Genomic DNA, 26,676 nt, shown 5'->3' with positions numbered 1-26,676 from the left:
TGCGGGCTTTTAGGTGACACCAGCGTGCTTCCTCAGAGAGCGCCCTGGGGCGAGGATGGCCCCAGCCCGCTCCCTCCCTGCCGCGGCCGTGGCGGGAGCAGCACCGGCCTCGGGAGGGCCTCAGCTCAGGGGGCGTCCCGTAGTGTTACGCAGGGGCTGAGGTTATAGCTCACCCCGCACCTTGGGTTTAGCACCCGACGCGATGCGCGAGCCCGAACGAAATGAATTTGCGGTAGGGCAGGCCGGGGGCGCGCGCGGGGCCCGGGCGGCGCGCGGGACGGGAGCGGAGGCGGGCGCGGGAGGCCGTCACAGCGCTGTCCCCGCCCCCCGCCCAATGGCGGCGCGGCACCGCCCCCCGCCCCGCCCCGCGCGCGGCGCTGCCGCTCCATGGGGTTACTGGCGGGCTGGGGGCCGGGCGGGCGGCTGCGCGCCTCCTCTGCCTCCTCCTCCTCCTCCTCCTCGCCGCCGCCTCCCGCGCACCGCGGGCCGGGCAGTAGTGGCCGGCGCTGGGCGGCCTCGGCGAGGGCTGCCCTCCCGTCCCGTCCCCTCCCGGCCGGCGCCGCCGCGATGTCCATGGCGTAGCCGCGCTGCTGCGCGCCTGCCCCCGCGGGACGCGGCGTGGAGGGACCCGCTGCCAGGTAGGTGCGGCGGCCGCGCTCCCCGTCCCGTCAGCGGCCGACCCGGGCCGGGCAGGGCAGGGATGCGCCGGCCGTTGGGGCGGGTCGCCCCGCGACGTGTCACCCTGCGCGGGGCTGAGCGGCGGCGGGAGGGTCCCTGAGGGGCGCCCGCCGGCCTCCGCCGAGCTGCCCGGCTGAGGGGTGCGGGACCTGCGCCGCGCTGGGACGGGCAGTGGCCGCGCGTGTGCGGTGAGGAGCGCTGAGGCGGGGGGCCGGGCCGGGCCGGGCCGGAGGGTGCAAGGGTGCGGGCTCCGTGCGAGAATGAAGCGGAGAGCCGTGAGGCGGGCTGCTGGCCAGGGAAGGCTCCAGGTGTCCCAGCGGCAGTCGCCTGTGTCCGGCTGCTTGGTGCGCCCTGGGCGAGCTACCCGCTGGCACCAGGTGAAACCCTTCGCAGATGCTGGCACCACCGTGCTGTCGGGTCATCGTACCCTCGATGAGGCCAGCCGGGAGCTTGGTAACGTGCTAGCAGAGTGTAAACTCCGTGTGTGTGAGAATAACACAAAGGCCAGTATCGCGTCACTTCGTTACAGGTTCACTGAGGAGCTGTTGACCTGTGGGATTTACCGTTGCGTATTTTGCAGGGGATGTACTGGGGTCGATTCACTGCAGCCTTCTGAGTGCATCTCTCCTAGCAATAACCAATAACGCACCGTTAAACTCAGACGTAAAAGTAACTTTTTCAACTTTCCCCAGTTTCAGATGCACTTGTAACTCCAAAGTTACTGTCGTCGAAGTCAAACGGTATGGGAGATGATACTTCTTGTCTTTTTCAAAAGAAAAGACTTCAGGTATAGCTGAATATATAGCTGGTTACGCCTTTTCCACTTGCTGTGGATGTAACCAGATGTAGATCTACTTATCTTGGTTCTATTAAGCTGTAGCTGTTATAATTTAATTGCTATCGTTCCTTATTTTCTTCTCAAATGCATGATCATCAGCACAGTTTGCTTTTAACAGAAACCCTTTGGTTAGGGTTTGTAACCTATTAGAGAGAGACTTGGATGAACGAGTGCCATGATTTTGTCCTAAGAAAGCAATTTTCCTGGTTGGGTCTGTATCTATACCAAACTAAGTATTAATTTACTTTATTTTTGGGTGAGGCCAAACAGGCTGATATTAGAGCCCTTCTGGGGAGAAAACCCAAAGCAAGAGAGCTGCCCGCTTTTTGATGGCTTGTGGGACCAATTAGGTTTGGCTTACAGTGTCCTGGAGCACTCTTGCTATTGTAGTCTCACGCGTGGAAGACTTTAAAACTACACATGTAAATACAGCTTCCTCCAAAGACAAAATCTATTTATTTATCACTTCTTGCCAGGAATACTTTATTTCCCTTACAGTCCACATTTTTTCCATGAATGCCAGGGACAACATGACTTGGTAGCTGGGTTTTAATTAGCACTGCACAGGTGTCCTGTCAAAGTATTTCCAACAAGAGTGTTAGCAAAATGTTAATGGAAGATGCTTATTCATTTGAAGAGCTCCAGTTTGACCCATGAAAGCTTACAGGGCTTGAATTCTAGCTGAGGAGGAGCTGCTTTTAGTTAGGACGCAGACCTGGGCCAGCACCAACTGCTGCAGCCGGTGCTCGGCGTTCCCGGCTAGCTGGGGGAGGAAGGGAGGGACGGGTGTTGGAGGGGGGGCAGGTTGTTGGCTTCCTTCAGTGAAGAGTCCTTTACTCTGAAACTTGCTTCCCCCAATTGTTTGCTATAGTCCAACCTTGTTAAGTTTAAAGTGACACTTCAAATTTTTCTCTTCTACCGTGCTTTCTCTCTCTGGGGAGGTCTTGTTTGGTCGTCAATTTTGATACACGTTTTGTGTGTCCAGAACCTCATCTAGTCAGAGTATGTAAGTGATATCTACCGTGGAGGTGATTTCTTTTAAAAAGTAAGTTTCATTTTTTGTTATCTGGCATGCAGAACATCTTTTGATAGCCCAGCATCTTGATGCCTACCTCCAGGAACAGTGTTTTGAAGTTAATTGCTAAACCAGCAGGGGGAACACAAAACTTTCTATCATCTATGAAGTCTCTCTTCCTACCACGATTGCAATTTGTTAAAACTTTGGGCCTGTGCTTTTGATAGTATTTCTTTAGAAGATGAATGTAATTTAATTGAAGAAACCCCCCACAACCATACATTCGAATAAACACATTATTTCTGAATGCTTGTTTATTAGTTTATTCTAGCAGACATGTCTCCCACTCTTCTGAATGGCATTTTTGTCATACTAGCCAGAACTGAACTTGAAAAAACATTAGAGGTTTATTTAAGTGAAATTTCTCTTTGAAGATGTTTGAGATGAAATAATTAAACCCAAGAAGTGATATTTTGAGTAATCCCACAAACTTTGAGATAATGAGCTAGGCAAATATTTTCACAGTAAAACTATGACTGTATCACATTTATGATTGTATATAGAAATCTTGAGAGCTAAAGTTGAGTTGCAAAAAAGTTGTATTCTCACAAGAAACTATTCCTAGTATTTAGGATTTCCATAAGAGAGAATATTTTTAGATATTCTCTTAGGTTTTAAGAAGTCATTGCTAGCTTATTTTTGTAAAGGTCAACTGACGCTCCCAGCACAGATCAATAATGATTTTTCTTTTTGATTTGTATTGGCATAACAATTGATTACGTCTTTCGTGCCAGGAATACTGAATGTAAAGGCTGTTGCCAGAGAAGGTTATCTGGATTACTTGCGTTGATCCATATTGCTTTCTGGTCAGTGAAGTTTGATGCAGCCAAATGGCAAATACTTAAAGTATGGGTATACAAAGAGATTGCTGATTGCTCAGTGAAAATGGGAATTTGCAGCATGTCAGCTATTCACTGGTAAGAGCCAGGGAACGGGCTCTTACCCTGCAGTAAATGTGAGAGATCTTGCTGCTTATACTTTGGGGTTAAGCTGTCCTTCACTGATGGTGGGGTAAAGACATGCCTGGGAACATTTGCCACGGAGTAGCCGATTTGCTACTTGTGAGTGATAACAGTTGTATCTTCCTCTAGCCTTAGGTCTTGGGGCAAGTGGAGACAAAATGTAGTTCAATTGAAATTAACAGTCCCAGGTCAGGTTTAAAGGAAGAGATGTAAGCTCCTCTGGTTCTGGAATGGCACTGACTGCATACCAAGGTATTAAATGAATATGAATTTTCTTCCCATTGTTTCAGTGACCAGGTATATACATATTGCAGTGGCCACACATTCTTCTCTAAGAGCATTATCTGACATTGCCAGATACTGAAGGTAGAAAAAGATGCGTGTTAAGTTCCGTTTGCGATCTGCCTCTTCCATCGCAAAACTTTCTCCTCTCTGCAGTTCCCTGAGATGCTGAAGTACGTAGTTTGTAAAGTCAAAGTGAGATTTCTCTTTTAACGTTATTTGAAAATAGAGCTAAAGCTTTGCCTAATTTGTCTTACAATTGTTTTGTTTGATATCTCCAATAATATTCTCCTAACATTTAAGACGTGAATTACCAAGTCTTGGGCAATTTATGTAGATCTCAGAAAATACTCTGTGGGATACAGATTGCAAATATCCTTGCGATCACATTTCTTTTGATCTAGTTCCACAAAATATTTGTGTATTGTAAATAGGCATTACTTCTATAGCAGTAATATTTGTGGTGATTAACAGCGGTATGCTAGTTTCTAGCCACTTCATGAATAGAAGCATGTTTTGCCATAAAAACGTACTAGCAAAAAAGTAGTGCAATTGGAATTGCTTTATTCATAACTGTGGATTCACATTTTTATGTGCTGGCAGTCATCCAATAGAGCAGCATTTCTTGTGCTATTACAGCAACAATTAACTCAATGGTAGCCAAAATGAAACAGATTTACACATATCTGGAAATCACTTAAAGAGGCACGTTGAAGCTGTTACTTGGTATATATCCCATATTTTTTATTTCCAGTCTGGCAAAGCAGATTTTTTTTAGAACATCCTTTATGACCTTGAGTATCTAAATAGTCAGATTTGTCAAGTTCAGCAGAGGACTTCTTATATATTGCATTGTAAGTGTTATATTGTTGAATTGTACTGCTTACGAATAATTATGTCTGGCAAAATATGTTAGTTTATGATGTATTTATAATGAAATAAATGAATTTATTGAGGAAAATGTGAAAATCATTATTTCGTATTCATTCTGCGAATAGTACTTTAAAACGAGCTATATCTGGTTATTGTTAACAAATTTAATTTCATCATATTTAGCACTTCTCTTTCACAGTCTGTCTAATTTCAATACTCTAGTTGGCAGAGTTCAGGTTTTTTTCTATTCTTTTTTTTTTTTTTTTTTCCTGTTGCAACATGTAAGATTTTGGGAGTCAGCTGGAAAGTGCCTCTCTCTTAAATAAGTTTAGTTGTGACCTTGCCAGAGACCTATTTAGATTGCAGGAAAATAGCTTATCTAGAGGTCATGGGTCTGAAACAGGTTAATTATAGAGCTAACATATATAGGTTGTTCTTCTGCATAGGAGGCAATAGGCGCTGTGATACATAAGGTAACATTAATGATCCTGAAAAGAATGGCAATTCACTTATACTCTGATTGCCTTTGTAAGCATAGGCATCTTCTGTTGGAAATCAGTGCGGGTTCATCGTGTGAGTCAGGGACAATAAAAAAATCCCAAAGTATCCAGTGAGCTTACTGCGTAGTATAGATCTGCTGAATGTATGTGTTTCTTTGTCAAGAAGCTGGAGGTGGCTTGAAGACCAGTATGTCCTCTTTTGTCTTAGATTTATAGAAGTAATTTATTAGACTACAGCCGCATTTGACACAACGTGATTGAGAACTGTGGTAGTATTTTATCACCAATGCAATACTTTGTTTTTTGACAATGATTTGAGCGAAGCAAAATTCTGGTTTGATTTACAAAACAGTTACTGCAGTATTTGCAAAGACGGGCCTTTCCTTATGTTAAGGCTATTACATTAATGGACCAAGTCACTCCTCCAGTATGTGCAGCTCCTGTTATGTGATACATTAGTTCATCCCTCCAGTGTTTAAAATGACCGGTGTTTCTGAATACTTGTAGATCCGGTGATTTGGTTCACTCCAGTGATGAGGTGCAGTGATTTCCTTCTGGCATACAAGATGCACAAATTACTTATATGAATATAGGAATTTATTGTGGCCTTCCATCTCCCTAAATTTGTGTTCAAAGCTTTTTACAGTCTTCCTGTATACATTTAATATAAAATAATGTAAGGCAGGAAATTCTATATGGTAAAAATTATATGGGAGTATATCTACATTCTGAGTGGAGCATGCCAGTGGTGCATATCTTGATTGAAACAAATCATCATTGCAGTGCTTATAAATGATAATTTTTATGAAACAAGTTTTGCCTTGACCTGAATGTGTTTCTCTGCCCAGCAAATTAAATTACTCTGGTTATTTGGCAGACAATTAGGGAGAGGGTAGATTACTCCTACACAAAGGGAAGCTGCTTTTGACTCATTCTTTTAACTGTGTAGCACTTTAAGGTCTTCCCTATTTGTGTGGGAGAAGTTTCCTATCTTACAGATGTGTATCTGGAAATTTAGTGGCTAACAGCTAACTTTTGATAAACGTGTTTATCTTGGTTCTTGGTTAGCAACCTGAAGAAATAATCTATTAATCTACCTGCTTTCTGGAGTATGCCTTATTCTAGAGAGCAAAATTCAATACATGCTTCTTTTGTGTTTTGTTGGTTTTTTTTTTTTTTCCCAAAATGTGGTTTTGGTAATGCGTGCGGTTAACTTTAAAGTACCTAGTAGTTAATATTTTAACCTGTTAATTTACATCTTGTAGTATCTTACGGCCAGTGGCAGTGGGGAGGGCTGATTTGTATCACTCATCCAAATCTCCTGTAGTGGGAAACACTGGTTTTCAATCCTGTTCAATTTGCTGACCACCTCCCCCGCCCCTGCAGAGGACTGCATCCTTATATAGTGAATTTATGCATAATGCCATAGTCTTGCTTTTCATTTTTTGATTTTTTTTTTGCTTTTTTTTACCCCTTGTGGGTTTCTCACAATTAACCCAGAGAATTTTGAGTATTTGTAGGCCATGGTTTCAAAATCACTTTTCTAAATGTATAGAAGTCATTTCAAGATTTTAAATCCAACAGAGAGCGATTTAGCTTTTTTCCTGGTAGGAAGGTTCCAGCTAGAATATTTCTAGATACAGTTCTAAGGTTTTGCAGTTTAGTCTTGAAAAAACAACAGCATCGAGCATTCGTTGACAGAGTAATTTGCTGAAATCTTTTACCCTGAGTGGAGAAGCCTTGCTGAGTTGTTGGTAACTTTCCATCCTGCTGTGGCTCCTTCTCCACAAGGAGATGCCTTCCCTAGGATTATATCTGTCTTGATAGGTACATTAGAGCTGTTATCTCTTTAGTTTAGGTGTGCAATTAGAAACTGAGCCAAGTAAAACTTAAGATAAATGAAATTTGTGTGAGGTTGTTGGCTGCTACTATGTTTGTGAAGAGTAAGATAGTCCAGTGCCAGGAAACCTATTCTGTTTCCAATTAGAAACCATAAAAAAAATAAAGCAATTAGGCTAAAGAAATTTAACTATGAGGAGGAAAGGTTGTAGAGATTCGTTTTGTGCAATTTATGATGATTTTGTTCAGCCTGAAGATTCCTGTGCACTAGAAATGTTTTTGTTTCAGGGTAAACTTTTCAGAAGCAGCAGGTCCCATTTAAAAAATTGAGCCTGGTTCCTGTTAGTTGCAGTGAGATATTACTGGTTGAGTCCATTGGGAACCTGAGTTTTATTTAAATGTAGATTTGAGACTCATAGATTTCTTGAGCTGCCATGAAGACTTTAACCCAGTCTTTATGTATGTATGTTTCTAGAAGTCTTTGCTTTTTTTTGTCCTTCTGCTACCTGGATGTTCATCAGGAAGATGGCATGTAATTGCACCACTGGTATTCCCTGATTGAACAGTGGGATTTTTCATCCATCTTCTAACTAGAAGACAGAAGCAGAACTGCCTAAAGTAGTGTTGTCTTTCTAGGTAGGTGTTATGGGGGGGCTGCCGTGGCCATGTCGAGGTCCTGTTAAGACTATTTTGCTTGTGAAAGAATAGGCTAACTGTGAGTTGCACAGAAAATACGTGGCTGAAGCTGGTACTAGATTGCAGATTGCTCGAGCCATTAGGGTATAAGAACTGTACATCATTCCAACATCTTGTTTTCTCCACTGCCTTTAGGGATGCTCTGATGTAGGATGTCCCCGAGGGCTCTGTGTTAAAGTAGAAAAGTTCTGATTCAGTACTCAAGTTACATGTAGGGCGTTGGTCTTGTTAAACTTGGTCTTCAGTGCCATGCGTGCTCCCTTCTGTAGAGATTCGGTAACCTCTAGGAATTTCTGCCGTTGTCAAAAACGAATCTGTTCCAGTCTCCTCCTCGTGGAAGAGCCTTGTGTACTCCTTCCACTAAAAGACTCCTGAATGCACTTCCTTCCCTTCCACCTATTGAAACCCTCCTACATCCTGATCCTGCAAGAGGCTATTCTCTTGTTTACATTTGGTAAGCAAGACCTTGCCCCTCAGCCTATAAAGATTCAGCTGCATACCGCCCTGTGTTTGGGGGAAGGGAAGCCCTGGGAACATACAACAGAATGATTTTTATCCTGTTTCTGTAAACTGTCTATTACTTTTGTGCTATGTTGTGCAATGATTATTCAGCTGAAACTTCCACAGTGTCTGGTGTCATGACTTTATTTTTCTGATCTAAACTCATACCAATTCAGTTCAGGTGATGATTAAAAAAAAAATGTTGGGAAGCTGAAGGGAAAGTTGGTTCTGAAATGATACTGAGAATAGACACCCCCATCCAAACTGGAGCTTCGTGCCAGCTGTGGGCAAAACATGTACCAGGTAACAAAACCAATCTCAGTAAACTGTCACTAAAAAGGTGGAATGGTTTCACATCTTTTACGGACTCATTTGTGTATATTTTGTGGCTTCCTGTAATTTGGCAGGCAACATTGTAATACGTTAATAAGAAAATAAATAAAAAAGAATGTTAAAACAAGAGTCTCATGGAATAGAGGGGCACAATTGCTAAATGGCATAAAACATCTTCCCTTGGCACTTGTCCAGTTCCCATAGCCTTTAACTGTGACTTGTTGAAATGTCCCATTACAAGCACAGCAGCATGTGAACTGCAGGACATCAGAGTTACTTTTTCCCTGGGCTTTTGATATGTCAGGATTTTTAGTTTTATTACTATTCATATATTCCCTGAAAACGAAACCACTTTGTTGTTTCTAAAACAGAATCTGTCCCCCTAATGGTTTATGAATAAGTTACTGTTTTGAGTTCTGAATGGTGGAACTTCATGTATATACCTTAGACATAGGCATTAAAAAAAATACATATAAAGTTCCAATTCCACATTAATATCTGCTAACCTTATTAGTCAGCTTTCAGACCTATACGTGTGCAAATCACACAGAATTGACAGAAAATAAATGTCATCTAATAAAAAAGAAATCTGCTAAAATGCATATTTAATAGGAGTAGGGTTATAAATAAACTTTTCCAAGAACTGTTCTAAGTTTATAGAACTGCTTGTGTAGTTAACCGTTTGTGATTTTTTTTTTTTCTTTTTTTTATTGAGCTTGGGTGTACTTGATTACAAATGATTGCCTTTTTTGCTTACACATGGAACGCATGTATTCATTGCATTTGCATAGGGAACCAACATGGACAAATGGGAGAAAAACTGGTTAAATAAGTTAAATGGTTGCCACGCGTAAAACAAACAAACAAAAAGTGAAAAAGCTTTGGCTGTGAAGGCTTTCTTGGATGGCCTAGAAACCTGGGTTCACGTTGCTATGGCAAAACAACACAAAGGGACAGATCCTGCTGGCTTCGCTCAAGTATCCCCATTCACTTCGGTGGGACTTGTGACGTGACTTAAGAGGAGGAGGATTTTTGGCTTGCTTTGGTAGAGAATTGTTTGTTAGCAGTGTTGTAGTGAGCTGTGCAACCTCTGGCACCGTGCATGGAAAGAAGAGGGACGTACCAGAGTCCGTGTCGATAAGGCGGAGAGGAAGTGGAAGTTATTCTTCAGGCAGTAAAGGAAAAGGTTAGACAACGAGGAGGATAGAGTTAAGGCAAGGGAAGAACTTGTATGGGAAAGGTAGGTGGTGATTAAGGAAACAGATGGTGACTATTGGGGAAAAGGCTTAAGGGAACAGAAATAAAAGGGGAAAATAAAGCAATAAGAACCCAATTCAGCAATAAATGTGGCAAGTTCCTATGCTATAGAAGCCTTTAATAGGAAACAGAAACACCCCCAAATCTGTGGCTGTGGCCACCTGCAGGCATTTATATGGCTAGGTTGGACTGTGCAGAGAAGCTTTGAAAAAGTAGGCAAAAATAAATTTACCAGAGAAGAAAAGTGGGTAAAAAATGAAGCTAAGGAGACCACTGATCTGAAGAAGAGTAATATGTAATAGGTATTTTTCTAGAAGTACAGAATCAGGCTGAGTAGAAAGCTGCTCAAATGTTCTGAAGACAAAGCTTAATCCTAGGGCTTATACTTGGTCGTTTTCATTTGCACCTCTTCAAGCACTTTAGAGCAGAGTCCTGTCCCCTTTTTGGAGAGTGGTAAGCAGGCGTGGGGCTGGATACCTTTCTGCTGGTGGCAGAGCAGCGCAGAAGGGGATTTCTTAGTACCAAGCCGTCCGTGGACCACAGAGCCTTATGTCCTGGTAGCTCCTGTCAGTGAGGGCTGGGAAATCCTTAGTGGAAAGGCATTTTTTTTTAAGAGTAAGCAGCATGCTTCTAACTTCTGAATTCTTTGGTCATGTTGTAGTATTAAAGGTGACTTTTTAGTTCAAAAGATAGCTTTAAAAAAAATCCACAAAAGACTGGAATTCTGAGGAAGATGAGTAGCAGATTTTTACAAAGGAAAAACATTTTGGTTAACGAAAGGTAGAGATAACTGAAGTGATTTGTGTTTTGTGATTACTGCTGCTGGATCTAATGAAGTCAGATTATTTTAAATACCATTGAGTTAAGGAGCGTTGTTTGTTGTCTCGCTTAGAGTAGCAATGAGATTGTGCTGGTTTTGGCTGGGATAGATTTAATTTTCTTCATAGTAGCTAGTATGGGGCTATGTTTTGGATTTGTGCTGGAATCAATGTTGATAATACAGAGATGTTCTCTTTATTGCTGAGCAGTGCTTACACAGAGTCAAGGCCTTTTCTGCTTCTCACCCCACCCCACCAGCGAGCAGCTGGGGGTGCACAAGAAGCTGGGAGGGGACACAGCTGGGACAGCTGACCCCAACTGACCAAAGGGAATTCCACACCATATGATGTCGTGCTCAGCATATAAAGCTGGGGGAAGAAGAAGGAAAAGGGGGACATTTGGAGTGATGGCGTTTGTCTTCCCAAGTAGCTGTTACGTGTGGTGGAGCCCTGCTTTCCTGGGGATGGCTGAACACCTGCCTGCCGATGGGAAGCAGCGAATGAATTCCTTGCTTTGCTTTGCTTGCGTGCATGGCTTTTGCTTTACCTATTAAACTGTCTTTATCCCAGCCCACGGGTTTTCTCACTTTTACTCTTCTGATTCTCTCCCCCATCCTGCTGCAGGGGGAGTGAGCGAGCAGCTGTGTGGGGCTTAGTTGCCAGCTGGGCTTAAACCACGACAGGGATCTGTCCTTCTGTGGCTGGCCACGCTCACAGGCCGGTCAGCGTGTCCCAGTGTCCTGCAAAAGCATCATATTTTTCATTGGTTTCTAGCTAAGCTTTATGCATTCAAATTCTCATGGATGTTAGAGGCTCCTGTTTTAAGCAAATTAAAACCTCATACTTCCTCCTCTTCTTGTTCTCATGTACTTCAAAATGTGTTTCCCCCCTTCCATTTCCCCAGTTGTCTTTCCAACCTAATAAAATCTAGTAGTAGTAAGATTCTTCCTGATGTTCCCAGTCGCACTCGTTCCTGATTGCATCTGCAAAATGATACTTCACAACGAAACAGGCTCTTGTGCTCTTTTAGGCCCTCGCTTTTATCAGGACTAGCGACCTTTATGACAGCAAGCTTCAGCGAAAATGACTTCAGCAGATGGTGCCTCTTAGAGTCTTCAGTGGCTCTGGCTGCAGATGCCCTCTTTTGCCAGCCTTTCTTGCAGTTTGTAGTAGTATAAAGCATTGGCATGAAAACAGTACATTTAGTAAACCCGAAGCTCCCATGTCATCTTCGCTTCCTTGTTGGGATTTTTTGGTTATACTTTTAATATGCCCTTTCATGACCTCACTTACAAAAATAGCTACCCAGATATACCCCAAAGGAAAAGATGATTCTCTCGGAAATTTCTTTTGAATCTCAAATTGACTAGCAGTTGTGTTTACTTCTTGGATAAATAGTTTAGGTTCCCGATCCCTTTGCACAGCTTCCTTCTCTTATTTCAAAGGAAATGTCCCCCTGTTCTGTCGACTGCCTCAACTTTTCCTTGTTTGCAGGTTTCACATATTCTTCTAGTGACAGCAGGTTTCACACTGAAGCAAAATCTGGCATGTTTTGCACCACAGCTGAATTTTTCTCATCTATTTTCTCATTCGTTTCTCTTTGGCACTGTCAGATGGTCAGATAATAGCAGCTTCATAGCTGACTTCTGTCGCAGGTGAGGATGATTGGGTTTTCCAAAATAGTGACAAATTGCCTGCTTAGTAGGTTTATTCTTAAATTAATTATTAGTAGCATTTTTGTCTGTGCTTTTTGACTTGAATTGCTGATGTGTAGCTGGCAGTTTGGATATCCTCCATCCTAAATTCATGAAACTCGCTGTCAGTTTGTCACCTTTGCACATTGTCTTTCAAGGTTTGAAATCTGCCCTCCTTTTTAAGTTTGTGAATGTTTATCTTCAAGCAAATTAGCCCTTTCTTTAGAAAGCTCTTCCTAATTTTCATTTAAGTCTCCATTATTCACCCTTCACGAGCTGGCAGAATCGGAGTAGAAGCCTAGGGCTTTTCGATGGTGTACTGCCTGCTCTGAATTACACCTTGTAAATGTTATTGGTCAATGGGTTGTGGTAGGAATCAAATCGCTCTTTCATTTTTACGTACAGATGGAAATATGTATGCGTTCTCTCTCTCTCTCTTTTAAATCATCTTTGCCAAATCAAAGTCGAATCGAAACTTGGCCTTTTAACACACTTTGGTGGTCGGCACAGAATGGGATGCTCGGCTGCTCTCAGCAGCGTCGCTTTATCTCCAGTTCTTTCCCTGTGCTCGCTATTTCTGCGCAACTGTGTGCCTTATAAAAATGTCAGTGAAGAATGAGAGGTTTGTGCTGGCAGAAGAGTGACCTAAGTAATGTCTTGTGTTTTCCTATTTAGTATATTACTGAGCGTATGTGCTGTAGTTGCTCTTTTTCTCGTTTCTCTCTTGTTCGTTGTTGATGAAACGGTTATACATCAGTAACTCAAGTTTCAGAATGCTTTTTCGTTGCCTGTTTGCACATACGACATCTTGCGGGACATTATGATGGTCTTTTACGGCTAACACTGGCTAGAAACCTCATGATGTGCTGTACTTGATCATTTTTCTTTATGACAGCATTTAAAAATTGAGTTAGCAACCAAATACTCTCACTGAGTAGATTTAAGTTTCTTTTCATCTAGAGAAATAGCAACAAATGATTCCAGCTTACGTTCGACTTCCTAAATGATGTTCAATATCTGTCATAAATTCCTTATGGCTTGCCGTTTTGGCATTAAACCTGTTTGATTTGGATTTTCATGTTCAAAAACTTCTGTGTTAAAGGATTGTCCAACACTCTTGTCAACAATTTATTATTTCTGTTTAATAAAGGTTGGCCTTAATTTGCCACTAAGTTCAGTATCCCTCATGGATTTGAGGGTTTAGCTATATAACCTTACGCTCTAGGAGGAGATGAGAGGTATCTAGGAACTCATTGAATGCTTCCACTAGGTTCAGGATGAATAATTTTTACAAGCCCCGTCAATGGCCCAAGGAAGCCGTCATTTTCTGAGGTTTTCCTGTTTTGAGCTGTCTCCAGCATTGGTTTTGTGTGTGTTCGTCTTTCTCCAGAACTTTTTTTTCTTGAAGATGAACCTATCTTCTACAAAATGTTGTAGAAGAAATCTTTAGGTAACTCATGCTTGTTTGGGGTTTTAGGGTGGACTATTGCTGCTTTATGAGGCTGTGTTGTTTGTCTTGCTGTTATCAATAGAAATTCATTGCAGTGTCTTGTTACCTCAGTTGTGTTGTGTGATAGTGTTTTTCTAAACGTATTGAACCTAGCAGACAGTGGAAAGAATAGTTTGTGCCAGAGAACCTGTAAGTGATGAAACATTCAACCTCAGTAACAGTGATATGTTTTAAGATGGAATAAGCAAAATTATACAGAACTGATGTTGTTACATGAATGATAGATAAGTAGGTATTTGTTTATTTTTAAAAACATTTTTTCTCTTAGATTAATTAATATCTATTCCTAAGTTTAGGGCCAGTTTTAAAAAGGACAATGCATGGAAAAGAACAAAAATGCAGTTTGGGGTTTTTTTTGTGGCTAAGGCTATTTTAAACATCCCAGGATAGTTTCACAGGTTCTTAATTTTTGAGGCCAAGGTTTCAGGTTAGCATGACTGAGTATTTTCACAGATAGTGACAGTCTCATATAATTTAATTCTGATGGAGAAGAATCTCCAGTGTGGGTTATCTAATCATACATTAATCATACATAACTTTGTGAACAGCAGATAACAAGATACCCAGATCTTGTTTACACTGTGCAAAGTGATAAGTGTACCTCTTCAGAGTCAAGAGTAAACTCCTTTTCCCCAGGCTGAGTGCCGGTAGGTAGAAGATGAAGATTACTAGGTAGCATTACTGGAGTTACTGTTTCTCTAGGGGTTTCCTTCGTTCACTGCTGTTATCTGATGATGTTTCTAAGCCACTGTAAGGGGGGCAATGAGGGGAAGGTACACAGGGGAAAGAACCAGTTATAGAATCTCAACCTAAAATATCGTGTCCCAAAAGCAAATGGGAAACAAAAGCAAACGTGCTTCTTATATGGGATGCGGAGCTTGAAAGTGAACTGCATGAAACCCTGTGTTGTGATAGATATCCAGCTCGTTCCTTGCCCCATACCTTTCTGTCCTGCAGAAGTGTGGTGTCTGGGTGCTCCCAGCAGCCTGCAGAGCCGCTCCTGGGCTCTCCTCCCACGCAGGGGGATCGGGGGCAGCGCCGGGACTGCTCAGAGGTGCCGGGAGCTGGGCGAAGGATCTGTTGGAGGCCTTGGGCCTGGCCTTGGGCACTGACAGTCCTTTCTGGGTGGGTAGCTGCAGCTCCCTCTGCGCAGGGCAGGGCTGTCGCTGCAGAATAACCCGGGGAGAAATTCCGCAAAGGCCTTTCTGGTGTTTTCCTCGCAGCCGTAGGAGTGCTGTCAGCAGGTATCTTGAAGTGCTGGTCTAGGTGCAGGTTTTTCTTGTGCAGACTTTTGATCGTGCACAGCATGGCACGCGCTGTGTAACGGAGCCTGGCCCTGGCTTTGTCTGACTTTGTATTTCATTCCATTTTAATGTCAGCAAGAACCTTTTAAATGGTATTCATGTTGTCACGGTTTAGATTTTGGTCCTGACTCAGCGTTTTGCTATCACTTAGCCCCGTGGTGGTTGGTTGTAATCGCTTGCATTGCTTTGTGGCGAGTGTGTGGCTGCTAAGGCACCATCTGTCATCACCTGCTCTTGAAGGCTGGTAGTGAAGTAAAGTAAATAAGATTTTTATTTCATTGACTATGATACCAGCATTCTGGTTCCTTACCTACTTGGTCCATAGTCTCATTCTAGACATCTAGATGACTGAGAATAGATTTAAAAAAAAAAAAAGTGGAAGAGGATATTGTGCATATAATAAGCGTTTCCCCTCAAAAATCTGCAGTGTGCATTCTGGGGTCAGAATTTTTAATGGTTGCAGGCATCCGCTGTATCATCATTTATTTGTATAGCACATTTAAGTTGTTTTACTGACCTGGTATATCATGTCTTGAAATCTCTTAAAATAAAGATTCCGAACAGCTTTGTATTTATATTTAGCATCAAGTGGCCTTGAAAAGTTTTCAGGATTTGTGATACTGAGAAATGGTGAGTTAAATTTATTGCGGTACCCATAAACCTGCTAGAGCATGTGAAACATTTCACCATGGTATAATAAAGGTAGCAGCAGATAAATAAACAAACAAATGTTTATATGTCCCAGAGAAGGTCTGAATACTTAAAATAAACATGTCTGAGGCTATGAGTACCATTGGCAGGCTTCAGCGGGACTGCAGTATTAGTTGACAGAAAGGACTCTGGGTTTTCACTTCCGAGTAGATCACAGCTTGCACAATGGATAATATGAAAGAGCAACAGCTGCAAAGAAGTGCTGAAATACAGGGAGGAAAGAGTACTAAGCTATCACTACCTAGGGTATCTGGCAATATAAAATGCACTCCTCTAGTAGTCCTTTAAGAAAGAATTGTTTCTCTTGTTACAGGAGAGACAATTTTAAATGTCTAGTAACATTTCTGTAACTTATATTTGTATTAAAATTTATTTTTACTTCTTTCTGTAGGCAATTAAAAGTCTGGAAGATTTGATTTCAAAACATACCACAAATTTCAAAGGAAGTAAATCTACATGAAGAACTACAAAGGGAGTTGATTCGAGAAGATACAGCGTTTGCAAAAATGTCTTCAAGTTGTGTGACTTCAGTGTTTGCTTTGATGATTTTGTGCTTTGCAGCTGCAGGTAGGTGGCATTATGTAAATCATGCATTCAGTGTAGCTTACTGTATATATTCAGAATTATTGATCAAAAATACTTTTTCATCCTGGAAAAATGTAGGTCAGCTAAAGTTTATATTTATGTCTAGGTTTTATATAAACCTATTGTGATCACGAGTGCTGGTATGGTGATGTGAGAGACAATGCTATTCCTGTAAGAGAGTCTTCTTGCACCTATGTTCCCTCTTAAAATCATTAAAGAACTCCAGCAGTAATGTGAATTATTTTGGTGATTTATTTATTTATTTTTAAAAAGGGAATTGCATGGTGCACATATATTATAAAGGGGAAGGTTGCCACGGAAGCCTTTGGGAGTGGAAGCAGGGTGGCTCTGCCAGCATGATGCTAAGACTGAACTATTAGCTGTGTTGAGAGACTGGATTTATTACCCTGAGTTCAGGGTTGTGCTGATGAAGCTCTTTCTTCAGAATCTGAGCTAGGGCCTCTCTACAGAGCTGGGCTGAATGGGTGTACGAACTCAGCTCAGTGCTGCCTTCAAGGTGTATAATCTGGAATTAAGTTCCGATTACTTAGTTTAGAAAAAGAAATTTATGACAACCCCCCCCCAAAATAAGCATGAAAGGTACGTAATAGGCCACTGAGTCCATCCTTCCTCCCCTATTGGGATAAACCTCACCTCAGTCATTCCTGACAGTTACCTGTTTTAAAGTTGATTGTCAATGGTGATGGCAAAGACCTTTTAATAACAGTTGTCAGTGTTACTGGAGGTCCCAAAGGTTAGGAAGATGCATTGCCATTTATGGGGATTGTTCCTATCCCTCATTTTGTCCTAGATGGGGATTTTTGAAACAGTGTGTTGCAATAACTTGTGACAGAGAAAGGAAAGATCTGTAGAGTTCAAGTACCTAGCTTATATTGTAGTTTCTTCAAGTGCTGAAGTGATTCTTCTCAGTATGTTTGTTTGTCAAAGTTCTTCCTGTGGTTACAAGGGGAAGCCTCTTCTTATGTGTCCAGCTTGCATACAGCATGGGTTGTTGGAGAAGAGGCCAAGTGGATATACAGTCAGTCAAAATGAGGTAGTGGGAAAAGTGGACACTGGACAGATGGCTTGCTTAAGTCTGAGATGTCCTCAGTGTGGAAAAGATGACCAGCTTTGGAAGAGACAGGGCTGAGCAATTGAAGGTTACAATTTGGCTTCCTTTCATCATCAGCATGGAAAATTATGTTGTTTCAAGCCCTCAAGCCTTGTGGGACTTTCTCTAGGGTTGACCTCCTCAAGGCATCCATCCAACATTAGTAACTTCGATTATTTAATAGTACACGATGTTAACATTTTGCAATAGATTCATTACGGATGAACTTTCAGCAATACAGGGTGTGTCTGAGTGTGTCTGCGGCTTGAGCTGAGGAGATGAATGCTGGTCTTGGCTGAGAAGAGCGATTGCTTGGAGCGAATCTGAATCATTACAGATGCGTAAAAATCTACTTTAAGAGAAAGTGCCAGTGTAGAAAATCAAAACTGTTTTAATCACAAGCAAAATTCCATTTTGCTGCTGAGGAGATTACTTGCCTAAGAAGTCAGCTTGCCTCCTAATGCCAGCTTTAATTAAAACCCACTAATTTAAAAGTGCTATCAAACGTAGTACTACTACTAGAAAGTTGTTCAGTAACCTTAGCATGTCTGTCTCAAAGTTTATTGTGATTTTTTTGGTTTTACTCCTCAATTCTGTGTTTTCCTCTGGCAGCTATTCTTGAAACAAACTCATAAAAAGCACTGTGGCCTTGGATTTGATCAGATGCTTATTCATAAGTGGAGTCATAGAATGATTTTGGCTGGAAGGGACCTCTGGAAGTCTAGTCCAGCCCCCTGATCAGAGCAGGGCTAGCTTCAAAGTTATTTTCTTTCTTGGAGACTGATTCTCCCCACTATCTGCATGGGAAGAAGATAGCCGAAGGGAGTAGAAAGGGTCACAGTTTGTTAGGGGAAGGTGAGGAAGCGCTATCGTTGTTGTTTCTAGCTGTGCCTGTCCTGTGGGTTTTGGTTTTCTTCCATGCTTTTTATTTTTGCAATAAATCCTTAATGAGAACAACTAGTTAATGTCCTTTACAGAGTATCATGAGTACAGTAAGATAAAAGCAATAAAGAACTGATGGACTCTGATGAAGGGGAGAAGGAGAGATCTCAGGCAGATGTAATTACAGCTGAGGAAGGACAGCTCTCTGGTTATTTAGATAGAGCTTTTGCAACGTTTTTCTGTTAGCGGTCACCGAGTCCCATTAACCCAAACAATTATACTTTAAATGCAGGGAGTTTGTGGCTATAGGTGAAATATGAGTGGGAGCAAGCAACGCGTTCTAGTTGCGTGCGGAAAAAGCTGTGGCAGTTGCCCATGAGCTATTGGCAGCGTGGTGGCCAGGGTACCGCAGGTTTGGCTCTTAATTGCCAGTGTACAGAACCCGCACTTTTCCGGGCTTGAACCATTAACATACTAGTATAAATAAAACTGAGAAGTATAAATAAAACTAAGAAGTATAAACAAAATCCCTGCGTGCCTGTGGTGAAGCCTGGGGGAGGCAGGGGGCAGCATGCCACCTCCCTAGGGTGTCGATTTTTATATATTGAGCCTTTTTCCAGCTTACTCTTTGTTTCTGAAGTAGTGAGGCTGGTGCAGGAGAGCACACCTTTCTTTTGTTTGCCAGTCCTATGCTGATACTGCTATTATCAGTCTAGGTTTTGTTGCTGACTTTCCAATATCTGCAGCATTGTTACCTTTCCAGATACAGGCGATCTTCTAGACAGAATCTGTGTTTTGTAGTTTTTTTTTTCTTTCAATTCTTGCTTTTTAAGGTACTAATGTGTTAAATATATCTCAGAAAACCTGAGTTAGATGACATGATACACAGAGATGCATATTCAAACCTGAGCCACAAAACTGCATATTTTTCATGCTAATAGCTTAAGAATACACCTCACTAACTTTGCATTGAAAATTGTCTGTATAAATATTCAAGGAATATTTGTCTATTTCTTTACCTGCTCTTACTGCCTGGATATATGTAGCAAAATGCTTATCTGAATCTGATTTACTTTTAGCTTGTACACAGATTTCTTGTAAGCTCGTATTTATGCAACTTCAATTGTACAGAAAAGGACTGCAAAGAAAACCTCGATTACTGTGAGATTTTTCTTCCCCATGAAAAATCCAAGGCAGGATGGAGAGGAGAATTGCTGGCAAACTACCTGCCTGTCTGAAGGAATTATGTTTTTGAAGTGGGCTTAAACTAAGGTCTGGCAACCGGCAGTAGGAACTCCACACAAACACTCAGAACTGCACACGCTACAGCCTTGGATAACCTCATAAGCAAGTCTGGCTTTGTAGTCTTAGGAGCAAAAATATTCTGTATTAATGTGGCTTAAATCAAAGGCTGAAACATATTTATTTTACTTGTTGGTAAATTTGTGCAGTTGGGTGCATGATGTATGTCTTGATAAAATGTCTTAGAGGACAGCTGAAGCACATACCTGCCCTAGACCCTGAGGGCCAAACCTTCAACAAGATAGGTTCTTCCAGGAAGGAATGGGAAAATTTTTAACTTCAACTTCTTTCTTTTCCTTTTTCTTTCCTGCCTTACTGTTCAGCTGGAAAGAACATACATAGAAAGGTGATACAGCCTGTGGATCTGCCCTGGCCAAGGGTCTCATTCCAGCCTTCTGGGGTAGATCCTCTGGTGGTGCAAATCATTCCCACTGCCAACAAAGCAGCGCAGCCGTGGCATCTGATACCAACTAGAATTTGCCCATGCAGCTACGTTCTCTTTCCCTCAACCCCCCTGATGTTTGGTGTTGCCTGCGCTTGCCTTGTAGACACCTCTCTCCTTGTGACAGAGTTTCATGGTTGTGGTCAGGCTGATGGAGAGGCTGTAAGAACTGGATATGTTGGAGAATTGACCCATTTTCTGTAATGCTGAGTTTACTGGTTTATGTGCTCACATTAGGTCTGTCTCTATGGTTTTCTTTCAACAGCTCTTTATTCCCGGATTCTGTATTGTATTGTTATCCCAGATTTTTTTCTTTCTTTCTTTATGCTTGTTCTTATAAGTAATCTTGTGTTGTTCAGAGCATGTGTGGTTCATTTTCAGTAAGGCCGTTTCCTTGTAAGCTAATGTATCTTTCGGATCTGTGCCCCCCAGATACGGTGGTGATGGGTGCCATGTTAATAAGCGTAACAACAGGAAGAAACAGGCCTTGTCGTGACATCTTTTTTTTTTTTTTTTTTTTTTTCTTTAAAAGAGGAACTTCCCTTGACCTTGAACACTGTGTTTCCAAAAGCAATATAGGATCCTTCAAAATATAATAGAAAGTCCTTCCACTGGAAGGTGAAGGACGTGATCTAAAAAAAAAAATATAATGCCTGGAGTCACTCATACAAATTTCCTTCCGTTTTAAACAGTGTGTGCTGGGTATTTCCCAGATGTAATTAAGTTGTAAGTTTTATTTTTCCTCAGAATATTTGTTGCCAGAGGTGTGGGGAGTTTTGTTTGTTTAAGTTGTGGTTAGAGGATGAGAACCAAGGGACAGAGGTTGGCTCTTGAATTATTAGGACTTAAGTAAAGCACAGACTGGTGGTAACTTTTGAATGGATAGAGATTTCACTCTCCACCTCCCTTTTCCTTCAGTTCTTTCTCATAACCAGCCAACCTCTGCCTCCCTTGAAAAACCACTCAGTAACTCCTGTCCCTTTACGGTCTGGATAGCGAGCCTTTTAGGGGATGAGATTAACCAGTGCTTGGACTGTTTAAAGTAATACTAATTAGGAACCACTGACTCTCTTTTAAAGGTGGAAATTGTTCTTTTTTTAAATCCTTTCAGTATCCTGATGGTGATTTGAAGTATCTTGATTTCAGATGTTCATCTGATAGGGAACCAAATGATGGATCCCTAACTTCATGTCAGTGAGCTTGGTGAGATAACCTTGAGAAGCTGAAAGATACATAAAAAAATGATAGTTAATCTTAATTTCACACAAAAAGAAGTAATACCTTTCAAGCAGTAAATGATGTTTTTAAGTGAGCAATTTAAATACAAGGACTGATCAAAACTGGGAAGCTAGACTAAATCTGTAGGTCCTCTGAATTAATGTTTCTTCAGCACTGCCGTTGGGTGATCCGTTCCTGTGTAAATTAAGTTTTTAATCTGGTCTTCTGTCTGTCTCCCAACTAACTCAACTGAGTCAGCTCCTGTGTCATTTCTGTGTGGTTTATGCATAAATAGTATTTTTATCTTCCAAAACCACATAAAAAATTCTGAATAACTTTTGAGTGTCAGGACACAGAGAAAGGTTCTATGTTTTAGAAGAGGTAATTGTATCACAGACTTGGAAAGGCTTGAACTCAGCAGACTGCATTTTTCTTGTATCAGCAAGGCTCTGAAGCTATAAACAGTTGAATTTTGGCAGAGTTCTGCACCCACATGGAGATGGGTGTGGGATCCAGTAGGATGTGGGGTTGTGGGGTCCTGATTCAGCAAAACAACTGCACACGTATCTAAGTGCTTTGCTGAACCAGAGCATTTATCAGTAGACATGAGAGTCTGGTTCTTTGATTAAAAATTACTCTGGATGACACCAAAGGAATTCTAAGAAATGTCAAGCCCATAATGTAGTGCTTGAATTGTATAGATACAGGCAAATGGCAGCATTACTGAGTGTCTCTGGAGGGAAGGACTCAACTGATGAAAAATAGTTTTGCAAAAAACTTTATGGCATACAATGATGAATGGCATTAATCCTTGTCTTTCTAAGGAAATTTATTAGTTTTTTTTAAAGAGAAACTAGTCTTTAACAAGTTCTAAGCATCACATAATTATTTTATAAATACCATGCTAAAAATAATTCTTTTGTTTTCTGAAGGGAATTGGGATTTAGGATTTTGCTTGTAGATCTTTTAATATCCTTTCTCTGCTGTAGGCCGCTGTTAACTCTTTCTTAGCTTCTCAATTTGTCTTAACACAAACCCTTGATCTCTGTAATAAAAAATCTAAAAGGGCATATTTAGTTAACTAAGGACGGTATTTTTGTCTTGTCTAACGTCAAGGAGAGGTACAGAAGATTTCTGAACCCAAGGGTCTGCAGAGTGAAGTGGTAGGTACTCTGGGACATACCTAAAAAAAATTGTCTTCTAACTAGTATGTATTTGCAGTTTAATTTTTTTTTCCTGTTTCAAAATTATTCTCCGATCAAAAATATCTCAGCTATTGATATGTTGAACCTGCTTACCTTGTCTCTACAGAATTAGACTTTATTTTGTGCTTGCTTGTTTATTTTGCTGCAAAATATTATAAATTCTGTCATTTGGACTAAGTGTGCAAGCATCAAACAGCACAGTTTTATCTGTTGCCACAGGAAGAATAAGGCTCCAAGAGCTGTAGCACCCCAAACCCAGCATTCCCGAATGTGATCCTAAGGTGCCTCAACACGAAATGGAGCATCTGCTATTAGAAAAACAGCTGTTACTTTCACATGAAAAATGTACTGAGTTTCTGCAAGTCTTTTTCTCTGATAAGCTTTTCCACTGAAATATATTTGCATCTATCAACACTGTTGTTTCACTCCTGGTTACGTTATAGTATAGAGAGAATATAGGGACCAGATGATATTCCTTTTCAAAGAAGAGAGAGGATTTCATCCTCTGTAGCTAATGACAATAAAAAGAACTGAAGTCCCTCAGGCGGTAAGTCATAGGAGAGGTGAATTTAGCGTGAAAAAATATATTTAGCACAAAGATTCTGTGCCATGTTTCATTACCTGAAGGCGCTGAGTTGGATTCCTTTTTTGTGTAAACTTGTTTTAAGTCAATGGAATTTCACCAAGGATAAATTTTTGACCCCAGGTGAAAAAAGCAAAGATTTTTAATAATTTGATAAAGAGCAGCTGCTTCAAGCACAGTGTGCTTTTCTTCATATTTTTAAGTGTACTTTATAAAAGCTGGAGCTATTGTTCCCTTATTTGGCAACTACTACCCTGTGGGACTTGCTAATAGGCAGTTAATAAAAAAGGGATTTTACCTGTCAGGGATGGAAAGAACTAAACTGAAAATGTCATTGCTCTCTCATTATTGGAAGCAGTGCATAGAAGAAGTAACAAATAAAGGGATTCAGGGTTAGGAGATGGGAATATTTGTAAGGTTTGTTGCTGTTTTACCTCTTCAGCAAAAAGTTTACTTTCCTCTGGAACAGGTTTGGTGTTTTGGTGGGGTTTTTTTGTTGTTTTACTTTGAATTTTTTAGTGTACTTATTTTACTTAACACTTGGAGCCAAGGGTGGGTGAAGAATTAATTTTGTGGTTATCTTCACTTCTTTTCCTCTTTTCTTTTTTTTCATTTACTTCATAAATCACCAAATTTGCCTTGTGTCTGGAAAGGATGGTTGATGCAATTTATTTTGGAATAAATAGAGTTTTCCTTTATATTATTAATTTCCATTTAAATGGAGCAGTAAAACATATGTCCTACTAGAGATTCTCCTCAAGCTATTTTGATTCAAGCTGACACTTTTTCCTTCACCAGATTGTGCACCTTTCATTAATGTGTAAAAATCAGTGGGGGTAAATGGCCACGTAGTATCACAATATCATGGCGGTTCCTTAGGCTTCAGCACCGGTATGAAAGTGAGTACCGGTGAAAAGGTTATTTGAAAATGTAGCTATTGCTGAAATAGCGTAACATAGTTCAGTTTGCACATTTGGGGTTGCTTTGAGGAAATCTGTTGAAAATGAGGAACTTTTACGGCAATAGCCACGCGTTGTATGTATTTGCACGTGCGGTGCGTGTGTTCAGTCCAAATGGGCGATTCCTGGTTACTCTTAGGAGACATCTGCTCTGAAGCATGAAACCTCCACGTGGCTCAGGGCACAGCTGGGCAGGTGTGCTGCCTGCTCGGCTGTGCCTGGGGACCGTGGTGGAGTCTTCTCTCCTGCCCTGCTGACTGACACGTGCTTTTCATACAGCCAATGCACAGCTGCCCTGTGTGACTCGACGTGCGTATGTTCATCCCGTGTGGTGACTAAATGTAAATGCCTGTGTCTGAAGGACCATTGGGAGAGGGTGGAGTGAGTTACGGGCTGTCAGAGCGATTCTTTCCAGTCCTCGACCACGAGCAGGGACTCCTGGAGAAGAGCGCAGCAATGGCTGGGCCGCCAGCTGGATCAGTTCTTCTTGCGGAGTCCCCGTGGCCTGATGGCCATAGGTGTATTAAATGCATGGGACTAACCCATAAGCCTCAGCTTTTGACTAAAAGATGAAAGGCTTGTATCTGGATTAGTGACTTTCTTTGTGATCTCACCATGAGTTATTTCATCGCTCAATCTTGGTCTCTTGATATGTAAAACAGATGCGTTCTGCCCCATCATCTTCCCTGCAGGACTGTTTGAAGGGCTAACCTAATCGCTTTAAAGTACTTGGATCACATCAGTGCTAACTGCTGTTATCTCGTTAATTCTTCAGAACCTCCCCCCGCCTTTTCTGGAGGCATGAAAATGGCAAAGGTTTTATTTAAAGGTCCGTCAGCCTTTTTGCCTGCCTTGCTTGTGTTTAGACTAATGGATGCTGAACTGCAGAAGTTCTTTGTGGTCTCGGATAAGGAACAAACTGGGTGAAGTTTTGGCAAGTCATAACTTAGTTATGATGTCCTGAGGAGTGTCTTAACTGATGGAGCTGCTGCTTCTTTTCTCTTTCTTCTCCTGCCATGCCAACCCTTATTCAAAAAACAAACGAACAAAAAAATCACTATTTTTACAGGAAGTAGAATCAGTCATACTCGAAGCAAAGGGGTGGGAAATATGAGACTGCTTTTACTTTGCTGTAGGCAAAAGGATTTTCAGGTGAAATGTGACTCTCCTTGCATCATTTGAAGAAAACTTACAACAGCAGGTAGTAATAGTTTGAGCAACAGGTTAGAAGTTTTAATATGTGGCTTCAGTTTCTCGCATTATGGCAGACTTCGTCTTTGGAGATGATTTGTTAAACTGTAATTTGCAAAAGTTGCCAGTTTTCTGCGTTTTCTGCTTTGAAATGTTAGATCAGTCTAGCAAAATTTCCTTTTATAGCACTAATGAATTCAAAGCAGTAATTAGTTGTTCTATGGAATATTTTCACCTTCAAGCTGAAAAAGTAATGGGTATTTGAGAAAATTGGCAAGAAAACTGTTCAGCAGTTACCTTGGATATTACTTGTCTCTGTTGCTTTTTGGAACTAGGCCAGTAGTAGTTGTTTTTCTTGCTGAAATAGTGCTCGTGGCCATATTGTTCGCTGTATTCGCTTTCATTCTCCCAGTGCTAACGTTTGATCCCTGTGATAACATGTATTGTCGCAGATGGAAGTAAGAGAGCTAAAATATGCATCATAGGAAGGACTCTCTGAGGTTTTTTAAGGGATTACAATTGTCTGAACTGTAACACCTAGGCCAATGCTTCTCCAGTGCCTCTTGTTAAAAGGCCAGCTAACTGACTTTAGTAATAGTCTCTAAAACAAGGAAAAAAAAAATCATGTAACTAAAATGCTCAGAATAAGGAATGCTTCATGCCAGTAGAAGAAAAATAAAAGCAATCCTGAAAAAGACCCTGTTCTGTTGCTGGTGAATTCTCTTGGAATCTGTGTTCTCTTATTTTTTGAAACTAGCAAAGCTAGTGTTTTTAAGCAATTTCATGCCCAAAGTAAAACAATATTTAAGACTCTCTGTGATGGTTGATTTTTGACTAAAAGAATTTTAAAAACTGAAGTTACTTAATTCTAGGTCTCTGTAACATTTACTGGATCTCAGAAATACATTTGCAGTGAGAAGCCTGTGAGTAAGTCAGCTCTTATGAATGCCAGACTGGGCTTCAACTTTATTGATATGATTCAGGAGAAAAGAATTCCAGTGAAACAGTTCTGAGTATTGAGCTGCTTAATAGTGATGTTAAAATCTTCCTGTATGCAGAGAAAACCTAACCAGCTGATTCTTCTGTTTGTTTCAACATCACACAAGCACTACACAAAAGTATTCAGCAAAAAAAATTGTCTAAGACATTTCAAGTAAAGGTTGCTAACAAAGACCTATTTTTTTTCCTGCGTCAAGGAGTCCTAGAATGTAGCTTCTGTCTTTCTCCAGAGAAATAATAATGCACTTGAGATGGTTTTATAGGTCATCTGTCTATGATTTGACAAGATTGTTCAAAGAAAAAGTAGAGTGAAATCAGGATTTATTAG

At 41.1% G+C, this 26,676-nt stretch overlaps 1 protein-coding gene across 3 annotated transcripts in view; it reads left to right on the top strand.

Moving 5' to 3' along the window:
* The first annotated feature begins 383 nt into the window (after nt 1-383).
* Nucleotides 384-26,676, top strand: part of TGFBR3 (transforming growth factor beta receptor 3) — a 130,224-nt gene continuing 103,931 nt past the window's right edge. The window contains exons 1-2 of one of the 3 annotated variants that reach the window (XM_087733578.1): nt 384-638; nt 16,263-16,438. In XM_087733578.1, the coding sequence (XP_087589704.1) occupies nt 16,378-16,438 (61 nt within the window). In that variant the 5' untranslated portion in view covers nt 384-638; nt 16,263-16,377. Of the gene's footprint in view, nt 639-1,308; nt 1,419-16,262; nt 16,439-26,676 lie in introns of those variants that run through there. The other 2 variants (XM_087733576.1, XM_087733577.1) reach the window with 2 other exon arrangements.

This window comes from Nipponia nippon, unplaced genomic scaffold, assembly GCF_047370975.1.
Source record: "Nipponia nippon isolate SJK-2023a ecotype South Korea unplaced genomic scaffold, ASM4737097v1 scaffold_5, whole genome shotgun sequence".
Taxonomy (NCBI): Eukaryota; Metazoa; Chordata; class Aves; order Pelecaniformes; family Threskiornithidae; genus Nipponia; species Nipponia nippon.
This window is presented reverse-complemented; position numbering and strand designations above follow the sequence as displayed.